Consider the following 22,712-nt stretch of genomic DNA (forward strand, 5'->3'; position numbering starts at 1 on the left):
TTTGTAACAATGATGTGACAATTGATTATCTTTGACTGAGAGTAATGATGTTCGTCAGAGAGAGTTTTTACTATTGACAGCACATGATGAGTGGTGGCACACTCGTTGCACTCTATGTAAACGGGACCTCCATGGTCCAGTAGCCGCCAGTCATTGACAGCTCAGATGTTGCCCACAATTGGTAATGAAACATCAGGAGGAACAAGTTCTACTCTTTGACCATGGCCTCTTTTCCCAGAAGTTTTAATTAATGATCATCCCATCAATCTTAAATACACCCAGAACTGATTCATGTACTGACAAATGGCAGAGTGGTACATGCATCCCTTCTGGTACAATGATATAATTATCTTGAAAGCACCAGCCAACTTTTGTGCTGAACTAAAATTACATGCTAAAAGAACATAATTTTCAGAAAACTTTTTCTGCCTCACCCCATAGAAGTGTTCCTTCATATAATCAACATTGACAACATACTAATGAAAATCCTATCAGCTCCTACCATGTACCCCTCCCACAAATAAATTATTTTATCCTTGAGGCTGTTCCCACTGTGAAACTTGGCCTGTGCACTAAGGAACTGCACCACTCCTATCCACACCCTCAGCACAATTCACATTAAAATGTGTGAGCAATCACCAATTGCCACCCAACATGCATGTGACCCCATGGTGACCTCAAAAGCTATTATTTTTAAGTAAAAACAGGTTTTCCTTGCACATGCTGTACTGTTTCATAATTTCTCTTACCCAAAATGTGAAAATCTTTTCTATATGTTTCCATCACTTACTTTACTGTTATGAAAAGGCATCCGTTTTCTGATTAAGGAGTGTGAAATAGTATATATCCAACTTTACTTCATTAGATCATAACAAGAGCTTAAGGTAAATTTGCTCACAGCTGTCTTCTAATCCAGAACTTGCAGTGTGAAGATAAAAGACCTCAGGCATGGAAGAAAATAAAGGACATGTGAGCACACAATGAGCAACTAAATAACTAGAAAGAGTAACTGTGGTATTACATACGCCTAAATATATCAGAAAATGTATACCAGTAAGTGAAAATCAAAGCAGTTCCAAAATACAATAATGAATGTTATTAACAGCATATGACAAAATACAGCTTAATTCAGTACAAAATTACGTTCAGCCATTCACTATAGCTTGCAGAAAAGTAATAGCGTCTAAACCATTACTAATAACAAATTATGAATGCAACAGAAGTCACAAACCTACCCTTTCCCGGAATTGGGAAAGTTCTAGTGTGATTTTGGGAAGAGTAACTAATGTAAATGACTGAAAAATTCTTTTATTATTTGGAACATTTTATTTGTCATTCCAGAAACTATAACAAATCTGTCTGAGAAATTTACTCAGGAGCTGAGAAAACTGTGCAGTTTATATTTATTCCCACACATTTATTATATATAAGATCCATTTTATTTACAGTAACATAAGAAATACCAAAAATATAAAATAATATATTCAAACAGGTATGTACACACTATACATTTATTACCATGGCACAACCACAAAGTTTTCAATCACAGTACACCACATTATTGTAAATATTTCATACTCTGTTCCAAGAGATCAATAGAATATCAGTATCACCTCTCTAAAAGAAACATTTATCAATGTTCTTCTTGACTAGTGGACTCATTAATCCACATTGTGTTTGGAAGCCATCCTATAAGAATTCAGTCTCTTGGAAAGAAAGAATTTATGTCACAGATATCTAAGGCAAGTGGAGCAATGGGGAAGCAGATAATGGAGGAGGAAATTATTGATCATAGGTCTCCCAACAGCTATAACAGACCTATAATGTATATGCAGATTGAGTGCAGATATAGAAACCAAATTCAGAATTAAAAACACAGATTTCTACATTAATGGCCCCAAAAAATAAATACCACTGCCAAATTGTGATGCGAAATAATGTAATTGCTGTTTCTAAAATAAATTCTACAGTAACACAAAAACTTTCAAAATATACAACAGTCCTGATGATGTATTGTTTCTATCACATTAAAATTATTTGCAGTTAGTAAAGATCATTCTCTACTAGTGGCAATATATGTTTGAAACAATTACAAATATGAATTAATCTTTGAACACATTACAGTTCTGTAAATTAGTCCAAAAACTAAGTTCCTCTACTAATGAAGAAAATCTTCTCTCAAATGAATATGAAATATTTTTTTACAAAAAAATTCAATATGAAATAAAAATTAGAAAAGAAGGAATGTCACATGTAATCTGCAAAGGAGAGAAGAAAATAAGAACAAATTATTTGTAGATTAATGTGTCATTAAAAGAAACGTTTGCTATGCTATGTTAAAGCACGGCTAAAGTGCACTCACAGTCTGCAGTACTTGCCAAGTCTATACGAAAAAAAAAAGACCACGAGCAAGGCACATGGGAATCAAAATTGAAGCATATGACGAAAACAGCGTAGGAGAAGAAAATGACAAATGAAGAAGGAAGGAAATATATAATGTGAATGAACACATGGGGACAGATTGGAAATAAGGGGAATTCGTGATCGTCAAGAGATAAGGAGGAAAAGAACAAGGAGAATTAAGATGATAAGAATCATAATGGTCATGCATCAGATTAGTGTATTGATCATGCAATGAGAAAAGGATGAAAGGCAGGACAATTTTAACATCTCATAAATTGTATGGGGACAGAAGAGGGTAGTAGGCATGATGTAATTGTACCAAGACTACCCCGGCAATCACCAGAAGTAATGGAAACCACACAAAACCTATATCTTGATGAGCATGTCAACCACACTCCTCCAAAATGTTAGTACAGGATCTTAAGCACTTCTCGCAGAGAAAACAAACTGTGTGTAGTAACATTGAAAGAGAAAAAGGCCTGCTATAACTGGAGAAAAGTTCTGTCTTGTGACTTCACCATTAAAATACAGTCAATACCGTATAATGGTTCCAGGATTGTTCAAGACAAGGTATAAACTTTTGTGAGCTGATATACCGAAAGTCAGTTACAGTTAACCTTTTATTTTTATGATAGTCAGAGAAAAACAAACTGTTAAAAAAAGTGTATTCAAATAAAAGTGAAATTCCAGTAATAATATTTCTCAATAAAACAACTGTAACTGAAAACAAGAAAACTCGAACATTAAGACAGATGAGTACGTTACAATTCATATTTAAAAAGGAATTATGCCAATATGGAACACAGCATTTGTGAACAAACTCTCAAAATTCAAATATAACAACAGTTATCCATTTATAGAAAAGAGGCATCCACTGCCATCACAACATATACCTGCAGTGCATATTTTAGTGAAAAAATTCAGCTCTCTTGCTCTACTTCTTTCTCTTCTTAGTGACGTCATGCTATTGTATCTTTCCAAAAACTCAACACCTCCAGCAAAGAGCCATTGTCTATTACACATAGGCTAGTAAGTCAGTTCCTCAAAAAAACACAAATGTTTACAACTCAAATTTTCACATCATAAATGAGGCAGCATTTCAGTATTAACAAACAACAACTAATGAAGAATCTCTGTCTTGTAATCAATCTCATTGTGGGTTGAGGCCTTGGAACAGCTGTCTTTTTATTATTGCAATTCATATAAAAATACTTCATTTTTACATTATAAGTTAGTCAAAGCATATCACAGTATCAGTTTTATTAATAGATGGAATACTTAACTGAACAATATGAACATAAGTACAGTCTGCCTGCTTTATAGGATGATGGTGGAGAGAGTGCAGATAATAAGAAAATACACAATAGAAGCAAATGTGAACATGAAAAGATGAGGTTTTAATAAATCAGTATTTTATATTTACGTGAAAATAATGACACAGGGTAAGATGTAATATGGACTGTAGCTAAGCAGTAAGAAACTTTTAATTTATAGATGACAATGAAAAATAGCAAACTAATAATGAATGAATGATTAAAGATGATCACTTACTGTATCAATGCTAAGCAGAAGACACTAAGACTTTGATCTCGGATTTGACAGTATGTTCTGAAGCTTTCACAGATCCTGTTGTTTGTATTCTGTTCACAATCCTTCAGCATTGTATAAATGTGGAAACAATTAGGTGATGTGAAATAGTGGTTCAATGACATGACTGTTAAGTTTACAAGTAAATAAATACAAAAAAATCAAAACAACAAAAAAAGAAAAGCGAAAATATTTAAAATAAGAAAGTAGTGACAGGAAGGAGCTAGTGAGTAAAATATACAAATAAAGACTTTGTTATTTTACTTACAACATACACTGGTGCCAGATGAAAGTGAGCAACATTTCTCTATCACTACATAACATAGTAAATAGTATGGCACTGTGCAGATAAACTGATAAGCCATTTTTAAGTTAACATAAAACCAGAGGGTGATTTACTATCAGCAAGTAAAATGAAGCATCCATTATTAACATGATCATAAGATTTTTAAAACTTTATTTTTATCTTAAAAAGGGTGTTATGCTTTGGTTCTTACTTCAACTCATAAAACCTAACTCCTTTTGAATCTTTTTCTGAAGTTTTGTTGACTGCATGAAAGTGTAAAGAAACAGAATGTGAGAAATGATGAATAGGATGGCCAATGTATCAATCAAGTCAGAAATACTGAGACAAGATGCAAATGCAGACCACTTCCTATAAGGTTGAGAGCTACCTTAATGCGGAATTGATTCAGCTGACTGTGGTGCCAAAAGTCATACTGTACATTCATACAGTTGGAAATAAAGAATGAACAATTTTGGAGTGGTGATTTTCCTGTAATTGTCTCTCACATCTGTCCACATACAAAATATTTAATAATTTTTGATGCCAGGTTCACACTCAAACATGTCATAATTCCAAGAAATTCGTTATCAGTACCAGACATTCATTCCATTCTCAATTTGTGTACAATTCTACCCATTTCTTTTTTTTAAATCCATTTTTTGCAATAATGAATAAAAGTACAGAATTAAAAACATTGGAACAAGGGCAAACAAATAACTAACCACAGGATGCCTAATTTACACCATTTGCATGATATGCTTTGTACTGAAAGTCATTCAACTTCAGACTTAAATAATCAATATGTACGTGTCTTCAAGATGGTATATTGTGGTAACTTACAGCCTGTAATTTTTGTCCAGTATGAATCTTTTTTCAGAGACTGGTTATGTTAAGACTTTCTTTGGGTATTCCAGCTCAGACTAGGGAGTGTCCAACACTAACAACAATATAAATTGTCTTAGTAGATATTATATACACAGTATTGAATATTAAAAGTCAAATATAAAAATTACACTATACAGGATAATTGACATATTAAAAAAGTAGAAAGTGTGCAGCACATGACAGCAACATGATAAGAACCAGTGATTGATCGTGAGTGTCCGAGACTAAAGTCCAGTCTACAAAAGTTAGCAAGAAAAATTGGGAAACAACTGAAGTATTTAATAGTTTCCAGGGTCCAATGAAATAAAACATTTGATTTCTTCCATGACATCATCTGATATCTCTAGCTCTCTAAGTCACTGCAAGACTTATTTTTCTCCTTTAATATCTAGACTTCTGCTCTGTTTCTATTTTTATGGTTCTGGTAAATGTATTCATTGCTTCTCTATTGCAACTTTTCCTTTATCTCAGTTTTCATGGCAGTTCTGTCATGACTTCCATTTGTAGTAAGTACAGTCTTTCTATTTTATTACAAAGTTTGTGACACTAAAATACTGCCTTTTTTATGATTCCATGACCAAGAATCTATCAGCAGCCACCACAACAACCAACGCATTAACAGATTTATAAACATTTAGAATGATTAAAAGTTTGATTGCAATTTATATTATTCTCCTGCTACTCCCTAGGAACTATATTTACTTTGCTTAAGATAAAATACAAAACTCTGAATAAAAATCCAAGGTGCTGATAAATCATCACATATTATAGCCTACATAAAGATGTATTGGCAAGTTGAAAAACATTAAGTTACAACATATTGTTGGGAAAAATAGCAGATTCTGAACAAGTAACTCATTTTATGCTTATTATAATTAAAAATGTACACACTTTAAAATTTTTAAACACTTGGATGGAATGTATGAAGCATGTTCTTTGTACAAAACAGTTACAGTATATACAGCCCAGTGACCAATACAGGTCCAAATTAAATGTAGCAAAAATATTTACAGTGCATTTATGAGGAAAACTGGGTAACAATATCAGCAAAGCACCATATTTAAATGATTAATCAAGTTTGTAAAGAATCACTCTGCAGCATTGTTGACTTGATTTAAGCACATAAAAATAGAAGTGAAACATCCTTGAAATGGACTATTGCCAATGCAAACCTTTACTTGCAGATTAATTTCTGCAGTAAAACTACCGTACAATTTGTGTTTGATTTTTATTCATAGGCAGTAAATTTTACTATGTTTTACAAATATATTATTATTTAAGAATGCTAAAATACTGTTATAGTACTAAATGTACCTATAACCTGGCACTTGCTCACATTTTAACAAACATACAATGACTGCACAGAAAACAGGAAATGGCAAGACCCTCGCATCATTTGCCATGTCAGTGTGTATCAAAAGTTCAGCATCTGAGTTCCTTATACTCTTCGTACACAGTTAAGTAACAAACAAATTCACAAATCCTGTAAGAAGAGATCCCATTAACAGAAAAGGAACTTTTGATAAATCTAACGTGGCAAATCTCTTCTAAAACTGGGGGCAATATGTAACTATGTTTAGTCTTTAACTTCACAAATTACTAAAACCCTACTATGATCGTTTACTGTTTTGGTCTGGATAAACAATACAAATATTACCTTCCAAGCCATAATTAGACTCCAAGATAGTTTTGACAGAGTTTTGATACTACACAGTTAAAAGCTAAATCCACAGTGGAATTTTAAAAATACTGAATGTAGGACTGTACAGTAATATGTCTGGAGTCAAAAAATGAAGAATAATTTGGAGTAGACATCTGCACTCTACAAAGTATGAGGTTGTACTATTCACAGCAGCTTTGAGACAAAAGTGTGTCTTATCAGACTGCCAGTACTAAACAGCACATAAATTTTCTACAACCATGAAAACATGATACTTGTAGCCTCAATGCACCCACAAAAAAGGCTGTGGAACTGTTGCATTCCACTGTGTGATGCAGACAACTAGAGAATGTTCCACTTACCTCTTTGGTAAATATTTTGTTAAAATAGCACCTTACATTGTTTGCACACAACATGGTTGTAACTTTTTGTGCTTCTCTTTAAAATACAAAATTCACATGCAACATAGGCAAGACATACTTCAACACAAGTTGTGCAGATTTTTAGGGCAAGTTTCATACTTCTACACAAATTGTGTAGTTTTTTAGAGGCAAGTTGTACAGAAGTTATGTACTCAAATGAGCAAACAATCAGTCTCAATACACAGAATACTGGGCAAATGGTGAATGGTTTATCATACAGACGCAGCTTCAGTTACTGTGAAATGGAAACAGGCTGCAATAACAGCTCCGACTGAAAACACATTCCTTCCTGAATGCTGTAACCATGGAAATATGTACAGGAAGACCTAAGGCAGAATAGCAGTAACCTGTCTAGCCTCATCAACGTGACATAATGTTTGCCAGTGATGGCATAAGCTCTGCTTGCACAGGACCATAATCCACAAGTTCACCATCCACCGTCAGGTGTCCACGAGTGGACTCAGGCTCAAGGCGGAATGCTGTCACCGGAATCATTTCTGCCCGAGGACAGGACAAGTGACTTCCTGATGAAAGACCAAGCAAGAACTGCAACAAAAACTGGAATTTAGCAACATGAAATATTTTTAGAACAGAACATATCATCAATCATCACAGAATGCACTCTTTCATATAACTATATCTATGTGCACCACAAGCCATCAAATTGAGTGTGGCAGAACACACAAAGTACCAAAACTATTGTCCCCTTTCTATACAATTTCCTAGAATAACAACTGTTGATACCCATCAGCACCAACCCCAATCTCTAATTTTAGCAGTGTGGACATTACACAAGTCATATGTTGCTAGAAGCAATGTATTCCTTGATTCATATTAGACTTCTGGCACTCATTGTTTTGAGAACAAGGCATTCCACATTGCACAAAATAAAGAATTTCTTGAAGCATCTCCCATTGTCATTCGTTCTAGTTTTCTGTGAAGCTATCACAAAACCACACAGTTCTTCTTTGAAGCTTACCTACCTTCTCCATTAATTCAATTCATTTGGTGTTCTTAGTGGTTGTCATTGATTTCAGAGACTGAATGACAAACTCATAACACAACATTATGTTGTCTTGTCTATTTACTTGCACACCTTGTATTTATTTATGTTAAGGGGCTAGCTGCCAGTCTTTGCATCAAGTACTTATCATTTGTAAGTGTTTACACACTTTGTAACAATTTTTAATGGTAGACCTCCATGTGCACATCTGTCATCTTACAAACTGAGAGCTAAATCTGTTATCTGTCAAGTTATTTGCACATATTGTTAGCCGTAATGGTTCCTTCTCACTGATGTACTACACAGGCACCCATGTGTATCAACCCCCCCCCCCCCCCCCCCCCACACACACACACAGTAAAAAAGGCAAAAAAATTAAATTACAATGGGAAATAAAGGTACAAATTATCCAGTACTATGCACATATTTTAATGAAAACAAACTAAAATTAAACACAAATAAATCCGCCAATATTGAATTTGATCTTGAGAGGCAAAAACCTCATGGAAACCAAATTTTAATGGGTGTTGACCACATTAAAAAAGAATATTTGACCAAATTTTCTGGCCTGACACTTGAAGCAGAGTTAAACTGGTCTAATCACGTAAACGACATTTGCAAAAAGCTATCAACTAGCATATATGCCCTAAGAAAACTGACACCTTTTTGTAACATTACCACTCTGAGGCAAATATATTTTGCACTATTTGAATCCCACCTAAGGTATTGGATAGAGGTATGGGGATCCAGCAATAAAGGTAACATGAAAAGTGTACTTATCCTACAAAAGAAGGCACTTAGAATTATGGGAAAGAAATGTGCCAGGGAGTCCTGCAGAAATTTGTTTAAAGAATTTAAAATACTAACTGTTCATAACCTGTATGTACTTATAGACAGAGACCCTACAACATACCTCATAGAACAACACTTTATGAAAAAAGCCCTTACTATGCAGCCATAAAACTACTGAATTGCTTCCATCCAATACCTTCAAATTGCCCATTACAGAACTAAAAAAGAAATTAAAATTATGGCTCCTAGACAATCCTGTGTATTCAATACATGAGTTTCTATGATGAAAGACCATCTATCTAGAAATGTTTGAATCTCAGATCTTACACCGTGCAATAGTAAATAGTTTTTATGTATTGTCCATATATGTAACATTGTTCTCTCAACTAAACTTAGAAAAAGTTGTGTAGATTATAATGTCAATAATGCCAGGCAATAATATGTAAATGTAGTAAGTAAGGCTCCGACTTATCCAGAAAACTGGAACTTTTTTTTTTTTAAATCAATAGATGTTGGATCAAAATAAATAAATACATATCAAAATGTCTAGAAAAGTAAATAATATCAAAATCAGGCTCATTGTTTTTCCAACTACATAGCAGGTGACATTATTATTTTGGATAATGTATGCTGAAGTATAATATTTTCTTTCAAGATAGCATAATTAACTAAAATTACATAACCATAATTAGGGCCAACAATGTGAAAAATTGTTTCATATATTTTTATCAAAACCTTACTTGTAACAACTGTGTACGTGTTATTCCCGCACGAATAATTAACAACCAGATAATACCATCATCTAGTTTAGAACTGGGTGCAAAGAGGCAGTCGGAGCCAAGGTGTGTCTGGTATGATGCATGCACCAAGACAAAATCACCTGCATGGAGAAGAAATAAATTTATTAGCTTGTGGAGAACAAAACAACAACATTGAAAGGTACTTGAATAATTCTGCATGCGTTTCTATGACAGTGTCTATTATAAATACATACTAATAATAATATTAATTCCAAAAATTCTTTGAATTCATGCAAAAGTATTCAAATTAAACTGATTTATGTATTCTCAATTTAATACATCATGATTGCAAAATACTGCCACAATTTATTTGCATAAGAAGGGAAAAAAGTAATAGATGTCAACTTTGGAGGAGATCAGTTGTGTTTTAAAAAAATGTAGGAATGCACGAGGCAGTACTGACTCTGATGTATTTTAGAAGATAGGCCAAAGAAGAGCAAATCTTTAGATATAAAAAAGGTTTTGACATTGTTGACTGAAATACAGAGATAAAATACACCAAGCAAAAGATTGTCTGAAACTTGTGCAGAAACTCGACTGCAGTTATAAGATTCTAAGGACATGAAATGGAAACAGTAGTTGAAAAGGAAGTGAAACAGGGCTGTACCCTATCCCCAATTTTATTTAATCTGTACACTGAGCAAGCATTAAAAGAAACAAATGAGAAACTTGGAAAACGATTTAAAGTTCAGGAAGAAAAAACAAAAACTTTGAGGTTGACACTGTAATCCTGTCATTCGTGATAAAGCACTTAGAAGAGCAGTTGAAAGGAATGGTCAGTGTCTTGAAAAGAGAATCACTATTTTATTATTTCATTATGTACATACATAAATCACTGATTTAATGTACACGAGACTTTTAAATATGAGTAATATAATTTTGAGATATAAAAAGTCAAAATATTTAAATTAATTTTAATGTACAATCATCTTCACAAGGATATTACATTACCCTACACAAATAAAAACAATAAACACTTCCAAACAGGCCTTGAAGACCCAATAGCTTTATCATAATTCAAAAATTCTGTGACAATAAAAATACTGGCATTTAATTTTCTTCTCAGCAAAGCAAGTGAAAGTTTTCATTTTTAATTCATTATAAATTTGCATAGCCATCTACTGAATGGTCTAGCAATAAATTTTTAATCTATGAGATGGTAACATGAAATTTTCTTTGTTTCTAGTTTCCTACACATATAGAAAATTCTAAAAATTGTAGAGACAGACCAACACTTGACACAGTAAGTGTGTTCAAATGGATGTAGGCTGCAGTAGTTATTTGGAGATGAAGAGGTTTGCACAGGACAGACTGGTGTGCGGAGAGCTGCATCAAGTCAGTCTTTCAACTAAAACCAGAATGAGATTAATCATATAGAGGAGTCAGTACAAGAAGTATGATTAACTGAGGTGTTTAATCTGACACAGATTTTTAAAACAAGGCGAGGAAGATTGGTTTCACATCCCATTGACAATGGTGTCATGAGGGACAGAGCATAAGCTCAGACTGGGGTAAGAAAATCATACCACAAAAGTATTTTCCTTTATAATTTCAGAAACCACAGAATATCTGAAAATAGAAGGCTAGTTGGGAATAAGAACTGCCTCCAAACTCTGTAATGCAAATCCGATGTGCTAACCACTGTTCCACCACACTTGGTGATTTCAGGAAGGCAGAGTTAAAAGAAAAAGAGTGGCTTGAACCAAAACTATTAATTTTGGCTGTCCTGTATGTCTTTATGATAAATGACAAAGAACAAACTGTTTAATCAAATGCATTTATTTACTTTGCTGACTTTAATTACCAAAAATCAAAACTACACAAGTTTAAACTATCAATAACTAACACAACCAGATATTTATAAAAACCTTTGTAGATATCAGTACTGGAATGAACAGAGTGTACTGAAGGTGTTGAGCAATGGGTAAGCACAAAGACATTTATCATTCATGTAAGAAGACATATGCAAAGAAAACTTTACCTCCACATGGAAAAGTGGCACTTATGAGTAATTCTTGTGAGTATGATACAGGGATGGAAAATCAAATTAGGAATGCAGCCAAAAATAATGAAAAATGGAATCTGTAATTTTGATAATCTTTTTAATACACATTTCAATGAAACTGGTGGATAAAAATTAAGTCCAGTCCAAATATTTCCAGCCAACTGAACACATGCTACCAGATTACTTTGGTTTCAGTGGCTGCTACAATAACTAATTTAAGAAATTGTGAATGTCCAATGCAAAACTTCAAACAGACTACTTTTTCATTTTTTTAATATCATGTTCATCATGCACATACCCTCAATAGTCTTCCAGTGTGATGGCACTGGCTGTGTAAGGGCTGGTAAACGTGAAGGTGGTCCATATACAACATGCGGGCTACCGTCACCTGCTATTGTCACATCCACAGATCGGTAACTTGAGTCTGCAGTTGAAAAGTATGCACTGTAGCGTGAATTTGCTGAGTAATAGCTGTCTAGACGTGGCCTCATTGTTGATCCTGGACTGTCCAGGTCACTCATGCCCTAATGTTTGACACAAAAAAGATATGCAATGTTAATTGTTTTGTAAATATTAACCATAATTAGGAGCAGTGGGCAGAAACACACTATGTTAACTATCCAATCAAAGCAAATTAAAAATAAAAAGTAGAAAATCCCTCACTGTTATTTCCTAAATGCTAACAATGCAGTTTGTCACAAATAAAACACACCAGCGGATCTGAAATAAAAGTAGAGTATTAGTCACTTATTACATGGAGTATGGTAAGGTTTATTTGTATGTGTGGGGCTTTTGGTTTATGTGGGTGGACTCTACGCCATTGTGGAATGTGAACTTGTGTCCGAATGCCAAATGAGGTAATGTATTTGCCTGAATTATAAAAGTAGCCCAATTGCTAAGCACAGAAGAATATGAGAAAATAAGAAGAAAAGCACAAGTTTGTATAAATAATTCTGTATTCAGAATGTTGGAGTGATGGAGATTAGTGTGTTGAGTGAAATAATGTCATTGTGATGTTCACAAAAGTAAGGTGGAATAGAAAAAAACACAAATGTAGCACAAGAAAAAGCATGTTTAAAAATTATGAAAACCTTTTTTTGTGTTATTTTCATGTCACTTTTTTGAAATATTAAAAAATACAGATTCAGGGCAAGGAAAGGATGGTTCAAAAAAGACAAAAGTTTTGACCCTCAGCCTTCACTAACAACAAAGAAAAAGGCAGTGAATTTCATACCATGTAAACTGGAGGCAAAAACACCAAACACCACAGAAGAAAAACATGTCTGGTGGAATATGCTTTTCAATTGGTGGTAGCTTAAGATGACAAAACCATTAACATATAATAGCTGCAGTGGCAGATGGCCATGCAAACAAACATACAAATCTGAAACATTTTCAAGGACAAGGCAATCAGTGAATCATTGGCTTGTGTGCAGGTTTGAGTATTTAGTTCAGGACATCAGAAGTTTTAAAATGAACAATAAAGAGAGCATCATTACTTACTGAAAAATTGATCCAAAGGACTGCTGCAACAATTTTGTAATTATAATTGAGTTTTGATATCTAGTAATTACACAAAGAGACCTGCATATCATCTTGAGTGTTACTCTCCAACTATGTCCTTTGTCCTTGCTGATGATACTAACAGAAAAGCAGAAAACTTCCTGAGGTGTTATAATAATGAATGAGATGTTTTCTTTGGCCACATTGTCACTGACTTTAAAACATAGGCTCTGCACTCAACCGCTAACACACAACAGCATTCCATGTATTGGAGCAACTAATTGTTGCCAGAAAAGACTAAGTTGGATAATTGCTGTAACTTGGAAGTGCTCACACATAGTGTTACAGACTCAGCAAGGAGTTTATGCCTTACAGCATAACCATGAGTGCACATGTACATTGCAAAATGCTGAAAAATGCATTTCCTGTTCATGGTAATGATTTCCAGCTGAAAGTAATTTTCTTATCTTCACTACAGTTCTCATCTGAACAGTAGTGATTTTCTTTTCTGTGCCTCCAATCATACATTGTATGATCATGCTTTCAAAGCTATGACCAAGAGAAAAAACAATTGCCTCCAGCTGGATACCATCATATGTCAAATTTTTACCATAAAGACAGAAAACACTGGCCACAAAGACAATGGAATCAAAATAAAATTGTGTAGTTGTATGTAAAGCCAACAACATTGTCAAAGCTTTTTTTCCCCTTCATCCCAAAACATGAGACATTAATTAGAAACAATGATTTATATTAAATAAAACAGAGTTCCTTAACATCACATTTGGCTTCTCTTTTGCCAGGATGAAGACCTAGATGGGATGTACATCGTCTAACATAACACTCAATCTCTTGAGTGGAATCACATTAGAAATGTGACTTAATAACTGTTTTATCAATAACAAAGATTGGTCTGAATGCTGGAATCTTCAGCGCCTGATATTCATTTCCAAGTGCTGTCTCTCTCCTGCAGTTTCAAATGGTTGGTGGCTTAGGAGATACCCTCATACTCCAACATCCACAATTTTTAGGTCTTAACGTTCCACTTTCTGTTATCTGAGATATTGTTTAAATAGATCAACTTCATATAATGCTTTAAACATTTTGTTAGATAATCCTAAGAATGTGGATTTTTATATCAATTTCCTTCAAGGTCAGCTGAACTAATGGTACTCTAGAGCAGTTCTGTTCAGGGTGTGGCTACCCAGGCAAGAGCACTCTAGTTCGCTTGCTGCCTGGGGAGCGAGCACTAGCAGTAAAATGGGGTGGTCTGACGTCATTACATAGCACAGAGGAAGTGCAACAAATGCGCTGCCTTCAAAGGAATGACCACAGTTACGTTTGGCGTAGCCTTACAGATGAAAATAATTATATATTTATGGCACAGCATGCCAAGTGGAGAGCAGCAGTTTTACAACATGAAAAGTAGCGTGATGGCTGGGTTAGAAAATTCAAAATAATGGTCAGACAGATGAACATCAATTTAGAACATGTCAGAGCCAGATTGCTACATATTAATGGTATGTAATGATATCTGAATATGCTTAATTAATTTCAAAGCTCTGAACACAATGAAAAAAATTGCAATATCTTCGGTGCAAAGGATTATGGATACTTACAAATGTGAAGAGCAAGAAGGGAGAAGCAGAAATTAAAGAAAGCACTATTACGTGATGTGGCTAAAGAAAGTATTAATCATGTGGAAGCAGAGAAATGTATAATTTATCCCAATGTTTCCACTATGAAGATATATTTTCATTTTCAGGAGGGATCTCAACAAATGAATCTGCAGTTCAAGCAAGTTACCTTATTGCTTTCCAGTTTGCACAGCATTGTGCAGTTTCACTGATTTTCAGTTGATGTTGACAATACTGAAACTGAGCTACAGTTAGAACTTTTAGACCTAAAGTGTGACAGTTGTGTTATAAGTTTTATTACAAAACTAATCTCGCAGTGTTTTATTTTCTCATCATAAACTTCCATGACTTAACAAACCTGCAGCAATGATTATGTCATTGTTTTGGTCTACATACTTGTGCAAACAACTTCTTTCCATGACGAAAAGAATGAAACCTTACCCACTAAACTCACTGACAGACTTTTAAGTTAAAAGCTTGTCTTTGAATTAGCAGTACTCAAAAGTGGTGACAGACAGTGATACTTTAGTTAAAAGTAAAATAAGAAATTTCTTTGCTTCTATGTGTAATGTATAAAGAAAATTGAAATGAAATCAAGTCTGTCAGTTTACATTTTGTCCTAAAATGTCATTCCTTATTGGGCTCCATCTGTCTTAAGAAATCTGATGTTCTGTACTTCGCTGACCCAAGTTCTTCACTTCTTCAAAATATTAAAAAAAGATGTTTCATTTGATTGTCATTTCTCATGAATACAACAATTATAAAAATAAATTTGCCACAAAATGCATTAATGAGTGGCCATGAAGCGATACATTTATGAATAACATAACATTATTGGTTGCAGAATTAAGACTCATTGTGAAGAGTGAAGCTACCTTGTTCTGATACCTCCCTCCCCTACCTTACCCTCACTCCTCCTTTCCCCACCATATGTCTGTGGGCCAACTGGTTTCTCATTGCTGTCATGTGAGCAGAACCCAGTGCACATGAGCAGATTGGTGAACAGGCCTGCTCTAGACGGCCATCTTGAGGTGCTCTGTCAGCACTGAGCTCATAAAAGATGACAACGTTGATTGCCTGAGTGATAACAGACTTCCTTGACGTATTGTCCTTTCTGAGTCTGTGGCTAATGTGGTACCTTTTATACTTTTCATTCATGCTCTTATAAGAACAACAATTTCAATTATCTACTTTTTGCATTTTATGATCACTGTTCAAGCTTTTGATGGTAAAAGCACTCGAGTTTCTCGATGTTTGAAATAGAATCCATGGATGGAGTTTGAGACAATTGGCTGTTACAGCATTAGTTCTCTCACTGTTTTATTTTCTTGCTACTGCAGTTTTCCAATTAGTGTCATTTATATCATGCACCTTGACATTAAACATCAGTAACTGAGTATCATCATATGAGATGCTATTAATGAAATGATTTATATCATTTCTATACAAGCTCAATGAATTTATAAACTTGCTGTTTCTTATAATTTTAGCTTCAAATTTTATGAGGGGAATTTGATTATATGATGTGGTAAGATGTCCAAGTATATCTGTGGAATAAATATGCTCACGAAAATTTAAATTTAAACCTTGATATTATTTCATACTGTTTAGAAGTAAAAAAAAAAAATTAATAATGCACCAAACAGTTTTATGAATAGCTCAATAGCTAGACTTTGTATATTGTTACTGTTACTACTGATTTTCATGAATTTCCATTTCTACATAAAAGCTTTAAAATGATGATCACTGTAAAATCTAAAGAGTATCAATATGTTTTTCCAGAGTGGGAAGGAGCGCCTGGTCCCCGGCAGGAATCTGCCTGGTGCACTTGTATCGACGTCTGGTGAGCCAGCTAGTCAGTGTATGGTTTTTAGGCAGTTTTCCATCTGCCTCGGCGAATGTGGGCTGGTTCCCCTTATTTTGCCTCAGCTACACTCTGTCGGCGATTGCTGCACAAACAAGTTCTCCACGTACGTGTACATCACCATTACTCTACCACGCAAACATAGGGGTTACACTCATCTGGTGTGAGATGTCCCTTGGGGAGGTACACCGGGGGCAGAACCGCACAATAACTCTGGGTTCGGTGTGGGGCAGCGGAGGGGTGAAGTAGACTGTGGTATTCATCGTGGGGTTGTGGACCTCTGCGACTTTGCCAGGGACAGAGCCTCTCCGTCATTTCTAGGTCCCCGGTTAACATACAATACAATACAATCAATATGTTTAATGTAAGTAGCAACACCTCGTTTCTCTATCATGTTGAGACACATTCCATGACATATAAAATCCTACTGTCCATAACATTGTGTTAAATTCCATAACTGACAGATGCAATTGATCTAACTCTGTTTGCCTGACACACAGAGTTGTTCAACTGATGCTGACCATAAAACTTCATATCAGGAGTAATCTCAACATTTGTATGATTTTTTGTGAAAACTATCCTTACCAGATCACTCTCAATACTGTTTCCTAACCTATTTACTATTATAACATGTTCATTCTTTCCTAAATCTTTGCACAAAGGACATAAGGTCTCTAATATTTCACTAAGACATACACTTGTTATATGAGCCGCTACTTTTTCTCTTAATTCCCTCTGCAGAATCTAGTGCACACCTTTTTCAAGTCACGTTACCCACTTTACACAAAAAAATCTAACTGAAAATACAAAGCGGCAAGCTCATCAGTATTCACACGATGTAAATATCAGCAGTGCTATAGAGTCAACCTAAAAATCTTCTGTCAACAGAAATATACTTAATACATAGAACAGTGTGCTGATGGTGGGACAATAGAACAGAAGGCAATATAAACATTGCATTGATGCTGGGGATGGCTCCACTCTCATTTGGATATCATAACTATTGACAGTAATACGGGCAGAGACCATAGTTTAGACTCTGGACTGCCGTTATGGAAATGGAAGCAAATGGCTATGTACATAGAAAGAGAACCATGGACACAAATTGGCAGACGTATTTTTGTTTTCTGATGATGAGGGCAATGGTAATGATATTTGATGCTTGAGTTTTAAATTTAGTCTGTAATGATTTGTGTATCAACAATTTTATAACAACCACCTCAGTGGAAGAAAATTTGATAAATAAAACAGTCATTCACAATGAACACAATAACCTAAGGGGAAAAAAGTTTACTTTATTGTACTTTCCGTAAGGTGATATTGAAGGGAAAAAAAAGGCAATATGTACCTGAGACACCGCTGTCTCCAAGCTAAGAGAATCGGTGAGAGTGTCTGGTTCATCCAGGAAATCATCAGGAAGCGCACCAAAATCAAAACTCCGACTGGCATGCATGGCCTGCAGACGCCCTTCAGAAGGGACACCATTTGTGTGTTCTCTCATTGTAGAGACTGTTTCAGTGGGGTAATGGCTTGAACTCCGTGTGAGAAGTGCTTCACTGGGTCGTATGCGGTTCTTATCATCTGTCAGTCCATCTTCAACTGGCTCATATGACAAACGACCACGATAAGTCCGCAGCCCTGCAGACAGGTCAGAAGTCAAATGTTCTTAGTCACATGTAACAGCTACCTAGATTTTTGATTGTTTCAGTTAGCTATTTGAATTTTATAAGATATAATTTATACAAATTAGATAACTTACATATTTGAAAAGGATATGGTGAATAAGAACCTATCAGTTGGAAATGATTCAAGTGGAGAGAAGAGGATGCAAACATTAGAGAAGGAGGCAAGGAATAGAGAAGGCAGAGGAGATGTGCGAGTTTGGCTGGAGGGAGGTAGTTGAGGGACAATGATGTGGGATGAGGGAGAAGGAAAAGTGGAGATAAAGCAGAAGCAAGAAAAAGAGGAAGGGAGAAGGTGATGAAGGTGAATGGATAGGGAGGAAAATGGAAAGATATATGAGAATGATAGGCATATAGGGAGGTAAGGAATGGAAAGGCAGAAAAGTTTAGAGAGATAGTTAGGAGAGTGCAGGTGGAAGAAGAGGATGGGTAGATAGGAACAGAAAGCGAAGAGCAGGAGGATAGAAAGTCGGAGAGTGGGGATGCAGAGAGGGTGAGTGGGCATACAATATGGGGAAAGGGAATAAGACAATGTGAGAGCAGTAGTAAGAGAATGGAGGAGCAATGTTAAAGGAGTGGGGCAGATCTGTTAAGAGAGGGGAGAAACAGGTCTATTAAGTTAGTGGAGAAACAGTAGGAGAGGGAGTACAGAGAGAAGTAATAGCAAAGAGGTAGTGGGAGGAGACAAGGGAATAAAACAACTTTGTGATATGGTGCTTTACTATTGCACACACAATCATGAAAGGAGAGTTTGTCTGCCTCTTTGAATTACTTATATAAGTGAATAATATACAGGGTGCCCATAATTAAAGTTCCAATTTTAAAATGCTGTAGAAAGAGAACTACTGCTCAGAATGATGTCAAATTTTAACAGCATAATACTAACATTGGGAGAAAATTCACAGGAAAAAAGGGAAAAAAAATAACGAAAATTTGACCAACAGATGCACCATAAGCAACAGAATATGCACACCAACAGATGCACAGCACAAGGCCCAACATGACTATCTCCTTGAAGGATCATGCGATGCTGGTATCTCTCTTTTATAAGAACAGTGACTGTGTACCAGTAGTCCTTCAGAAGTCCTGGCCACTCAGTGGTATGAAAAAAAGGCATTGGTCTGATGTCTGCTAATGATCTGGAGAAAATGATTACAAAATTTGAAAAGAAAGGTTTTTTGAAGTGCAATGCTGCAGAAGGAGAAAAGCAGTTGAATCTGAAATCTGTCAAAGATGTGGCCACAGCACTGTAGGAGGGCCTGAGTAGTGGTGTGCAAACATGCAGTGCACAGGGAAGTGCCCAAAGGTTGTATGTACATGCCTGTGAGCACACTGCATAAAATTCTATGAAACATCCAGAATTGCTATCCAGAGAAAATCACCTATGTTCCGTAGTTGCTTTCTGCCAACCAGCCAGCAGCACAAACATTCACTCCAGAATTTCTTGCTCACATGGAAGTGGACAATGAATGGCCAAGGAACATTCTATGAACAGACGATGCCCATTTCCGTCTCCAAGGACATGTCAATATCCACAATTGCAGAATATGTGAAACAGAAAATCTGCCCATACGTCGACTGGTTCAACTTCATTCTGCAAAAATGTCTCTGTAGTGCAAGTTGATGGCATCATTTTTTGAGATGAGTCTTGCAGTTCGTGTTACCTGTATCATCACTGGCAAATACCGTGAAAGTCTTTTGTGCACCAACACCGTTGCAAATATTCAACAGTGTGGATGTGGGGGTATGATCATTTTCATGCAGTATGGCACTCCTTTGCACATTGCACAGCCAATGAAGCAACTGCTGCAGAGGCATTTCGGAAATGCTAGAATTAGCAGCCATAATTTCCCTACAGCCTGGCCATCCAGATCACCTGACTTTAACCCAGATGACTTCTGATTGTGCAGTTATGTGAAAGATATAGTGCTCAGTGTTCCAGTCACAAACATAACTGAACCAAAGGCAGGCACTGGACAATGCATTCTGAATGTCACACCCCAGTCTGGGGTGGAACATGCTATTTCTTGATTTCAACTTTCAAGAAAACAGTGGATATCATGTTGAACATGTCTTGTGTCAGTCTAATAACAATTAGGAACTGGTGTCATTTTGTTTTTTATGCAGTTTTTGGCCCCAGGACAATTAAAAACCAATGTCATTTTGCTTTTTATGTGGTTTTTGGCCTCAGGACAATTAAAAACCTAGTTTTTCTTTTTGATGTGGAATGACCTTGCTATGGTGGATGGGCTCACTTAACTAGCAATGCCACAACTGCTGACAACCAAAACTGTGCAGTCATGTGCACTGAAGAGTACAGATGGTGTAATACATAACTCAAATCATAGCCGTTTTACTATTATTAATCTATCATTTGTGGGCGACCCCATTTACGTTAAGACCTTTGCAGTGCCATCTATTGGTAAAATTTTTGTTACTTTCTTTTGTTCCATGATGTTTCCCCCTGCGTCAATAATATGCTGTTCATCTGAGTGGTGGTTCTCTTTCTAAAATATTTTTAAATTGGAACTTTAATTGTGGGCACCCTGTAGTAATATTGAAGGAATCAGTGAGTGAGCTGATAATTTTATTAACCTTAATTTGAATATTGGGATGAAAAAATGTACATATTGGCATTCTCATAACTGTTAAATACATTTTATCTTAATAATTCTATGTTGATTGGTAAGATATGCCAGTTTTGTGTTATGGCCTGCTTTATATCTCAGTCTTTGGGCTACTAAATTCATACTCTATGTACCTAGTCAGTCTCTTGACATGCAAGACTATACTCTAGCTCTGTACAAAGAATGTAATGTAGTATCTATACTTATGTGTTAAATAGTGTCAAAATTATTTTGTCCCTTTGATGCACAAACTGTTCATTTAATACAAATTCATTGAAAACTTTGATTTTCTCTTACCTATTAGCCTAGCCACACTCCATACAGTAAACCTCTGGCCTCCAATAGCTCGCAGCTTCTCTGATTCAATATCAATATCGGACAGCAATCCCCACCCAACAGATAGGAATGAGAACATTATCTGCAAGACAAAATACTTCATTACTTTTCTGTACAATATGAAGAAAATGGGTTGACTTGTGGGATAACAAGCCTAGCAATATAGGCAAAGAAAATAAAGTAAGAAGAAATAAGAAGTTAAAATGTAATTCCATGCTGCATGCAGAAGCAATGGGAGTCAAGACAGTAGTCTCATGTGACAGTGTTGAGAAATGTCATTATTCAGATTCTTCTTTGTTTCTTTTTTTAAATATGAGTGTACTGTAGAAACCCAAGACTTGATACAGAGGTTGGGCCAGGGGAAGCCACTGGGTGGAGAATCAGGGACACACAGCAGTGGCTATCACCCTGCCAAGTACTGTTACATCAGACCATGCACCTGGACAACTCTGAACGGTTACTGCAAGTGACCTCCTGCCTCTTATGACACCCAGCCACCAATACCTTACAAAATACGGTAATGACCAAAGACTTTGGCATAACCCACTAATGACACACTATCATGTGATCAGTGGAAGGGTTGGCGGTGTATTATAGAGTTGGATGGGACTCTGTTTCATCTTGGTTGTAGGTCCGGTAAATCATCACAGTACCACGGCACATCTCCAGGACAAAGGGAGCCGCATAAACTGTTAGTTCATGGCATATCATATGAAAGGTTGATCTGGGTTGAAACGGAAGATGATCTGTCACTAAATTCATCGTGTACTGTGGATTAAAAAATAAAATAAAATAAAACAGATAAAATTCAGTGTTTTCTCTGATGTACCTTGTCCCACGCTCAGGAAAGTAAAGGACAGAAAGTAGTACTATTATGTATCAATAATTTCAGCCCTGAGGATGGGGAACTACCACACAGTGTACAGGCAGCTAATTTAGAAACAGTGGATGAGGAAAAATTGGAAAGGAAATTCTTGCATCACTGTGCAGTACTGGAACAGTCTTACAGTTTGCCCACAATGAAGGGAGAAGTAGCACTTTTACAGAGAAAAGACAGAGAAAGCGTGAGGAAGCTGTTGCAGGAATTCGTAGATACAAAGACCTATTTGACACTCCTGGACCTCTGCCTGCCACACCAATATGCCAGCATCTTATTCCAACAGGGAATGAAGCAGGAAAGGCATCACAGAACATAGTACCAGTCCACAGTCAGAATTTGT

General features: G+C 35.7%; 1 protein-coding gene across 2 annotated transcripts in view; it reads right to left on the bottom strand.

Moving 5' to 3' along the window:
• Nucleotides 1–1,292: 1,292 nt before the first annotated feature.
• LOC126356019 (sphingosine kinase 1-like) overlaps nucleotides 1,293–22,712 on the bottom strand; it is a 433,028-nt gene continuing 411,608 nt past the window's right edge. For both annotated transcript variants that reach the window (XM_050006672.1, XM_050006671.1), the window contains 5 exons: nucleotides 21,454–21,574; nucleotides 18,196–18,485; nucleotides 12,142–12,367; nucleotides 9,779–9,918; nucleotides 1,293–7,789 (listed from right to left, as the gene is read on the bottom strand). In XM_050006672.1, coding sequence (XP_049862629.1) covers nucleotides 7,604–7,789; nucleotides 9,779–9,918; nucleotides 12,142–12,367; nucleotides 18,196–18,485; nucleotides 21,454–21,574 — 963 coding nt within the window. In that variant the 3' untranslated portion in view covers nucleotides 1,293–7,603. The remainder of the gene's footprint in view (nucleotides 7,790–9,778; nucleotides 9,919–12,141; nucleotides 12,368–18,195; nucleotides 18,486–21,453; nucleotides 21,575–22,712) is intronic.

This window comes from Schistocerca gregaria, chromosome 3 (assembly GCF_023897955.1).
Source record: "Schistocerca gregaria isolate iqSchGreg1 chromosome 3, iqSchGreg1.2, whole genome shotgun sequence".
In the NCBI taxonomy this organism is placed as follows: domain Eukaryota; kingdom Metazoa; phylum Arthropoda; class Insecta; order Orthoptera; family Acrididae; genus Schistocerca; species Schistocerca gregaria.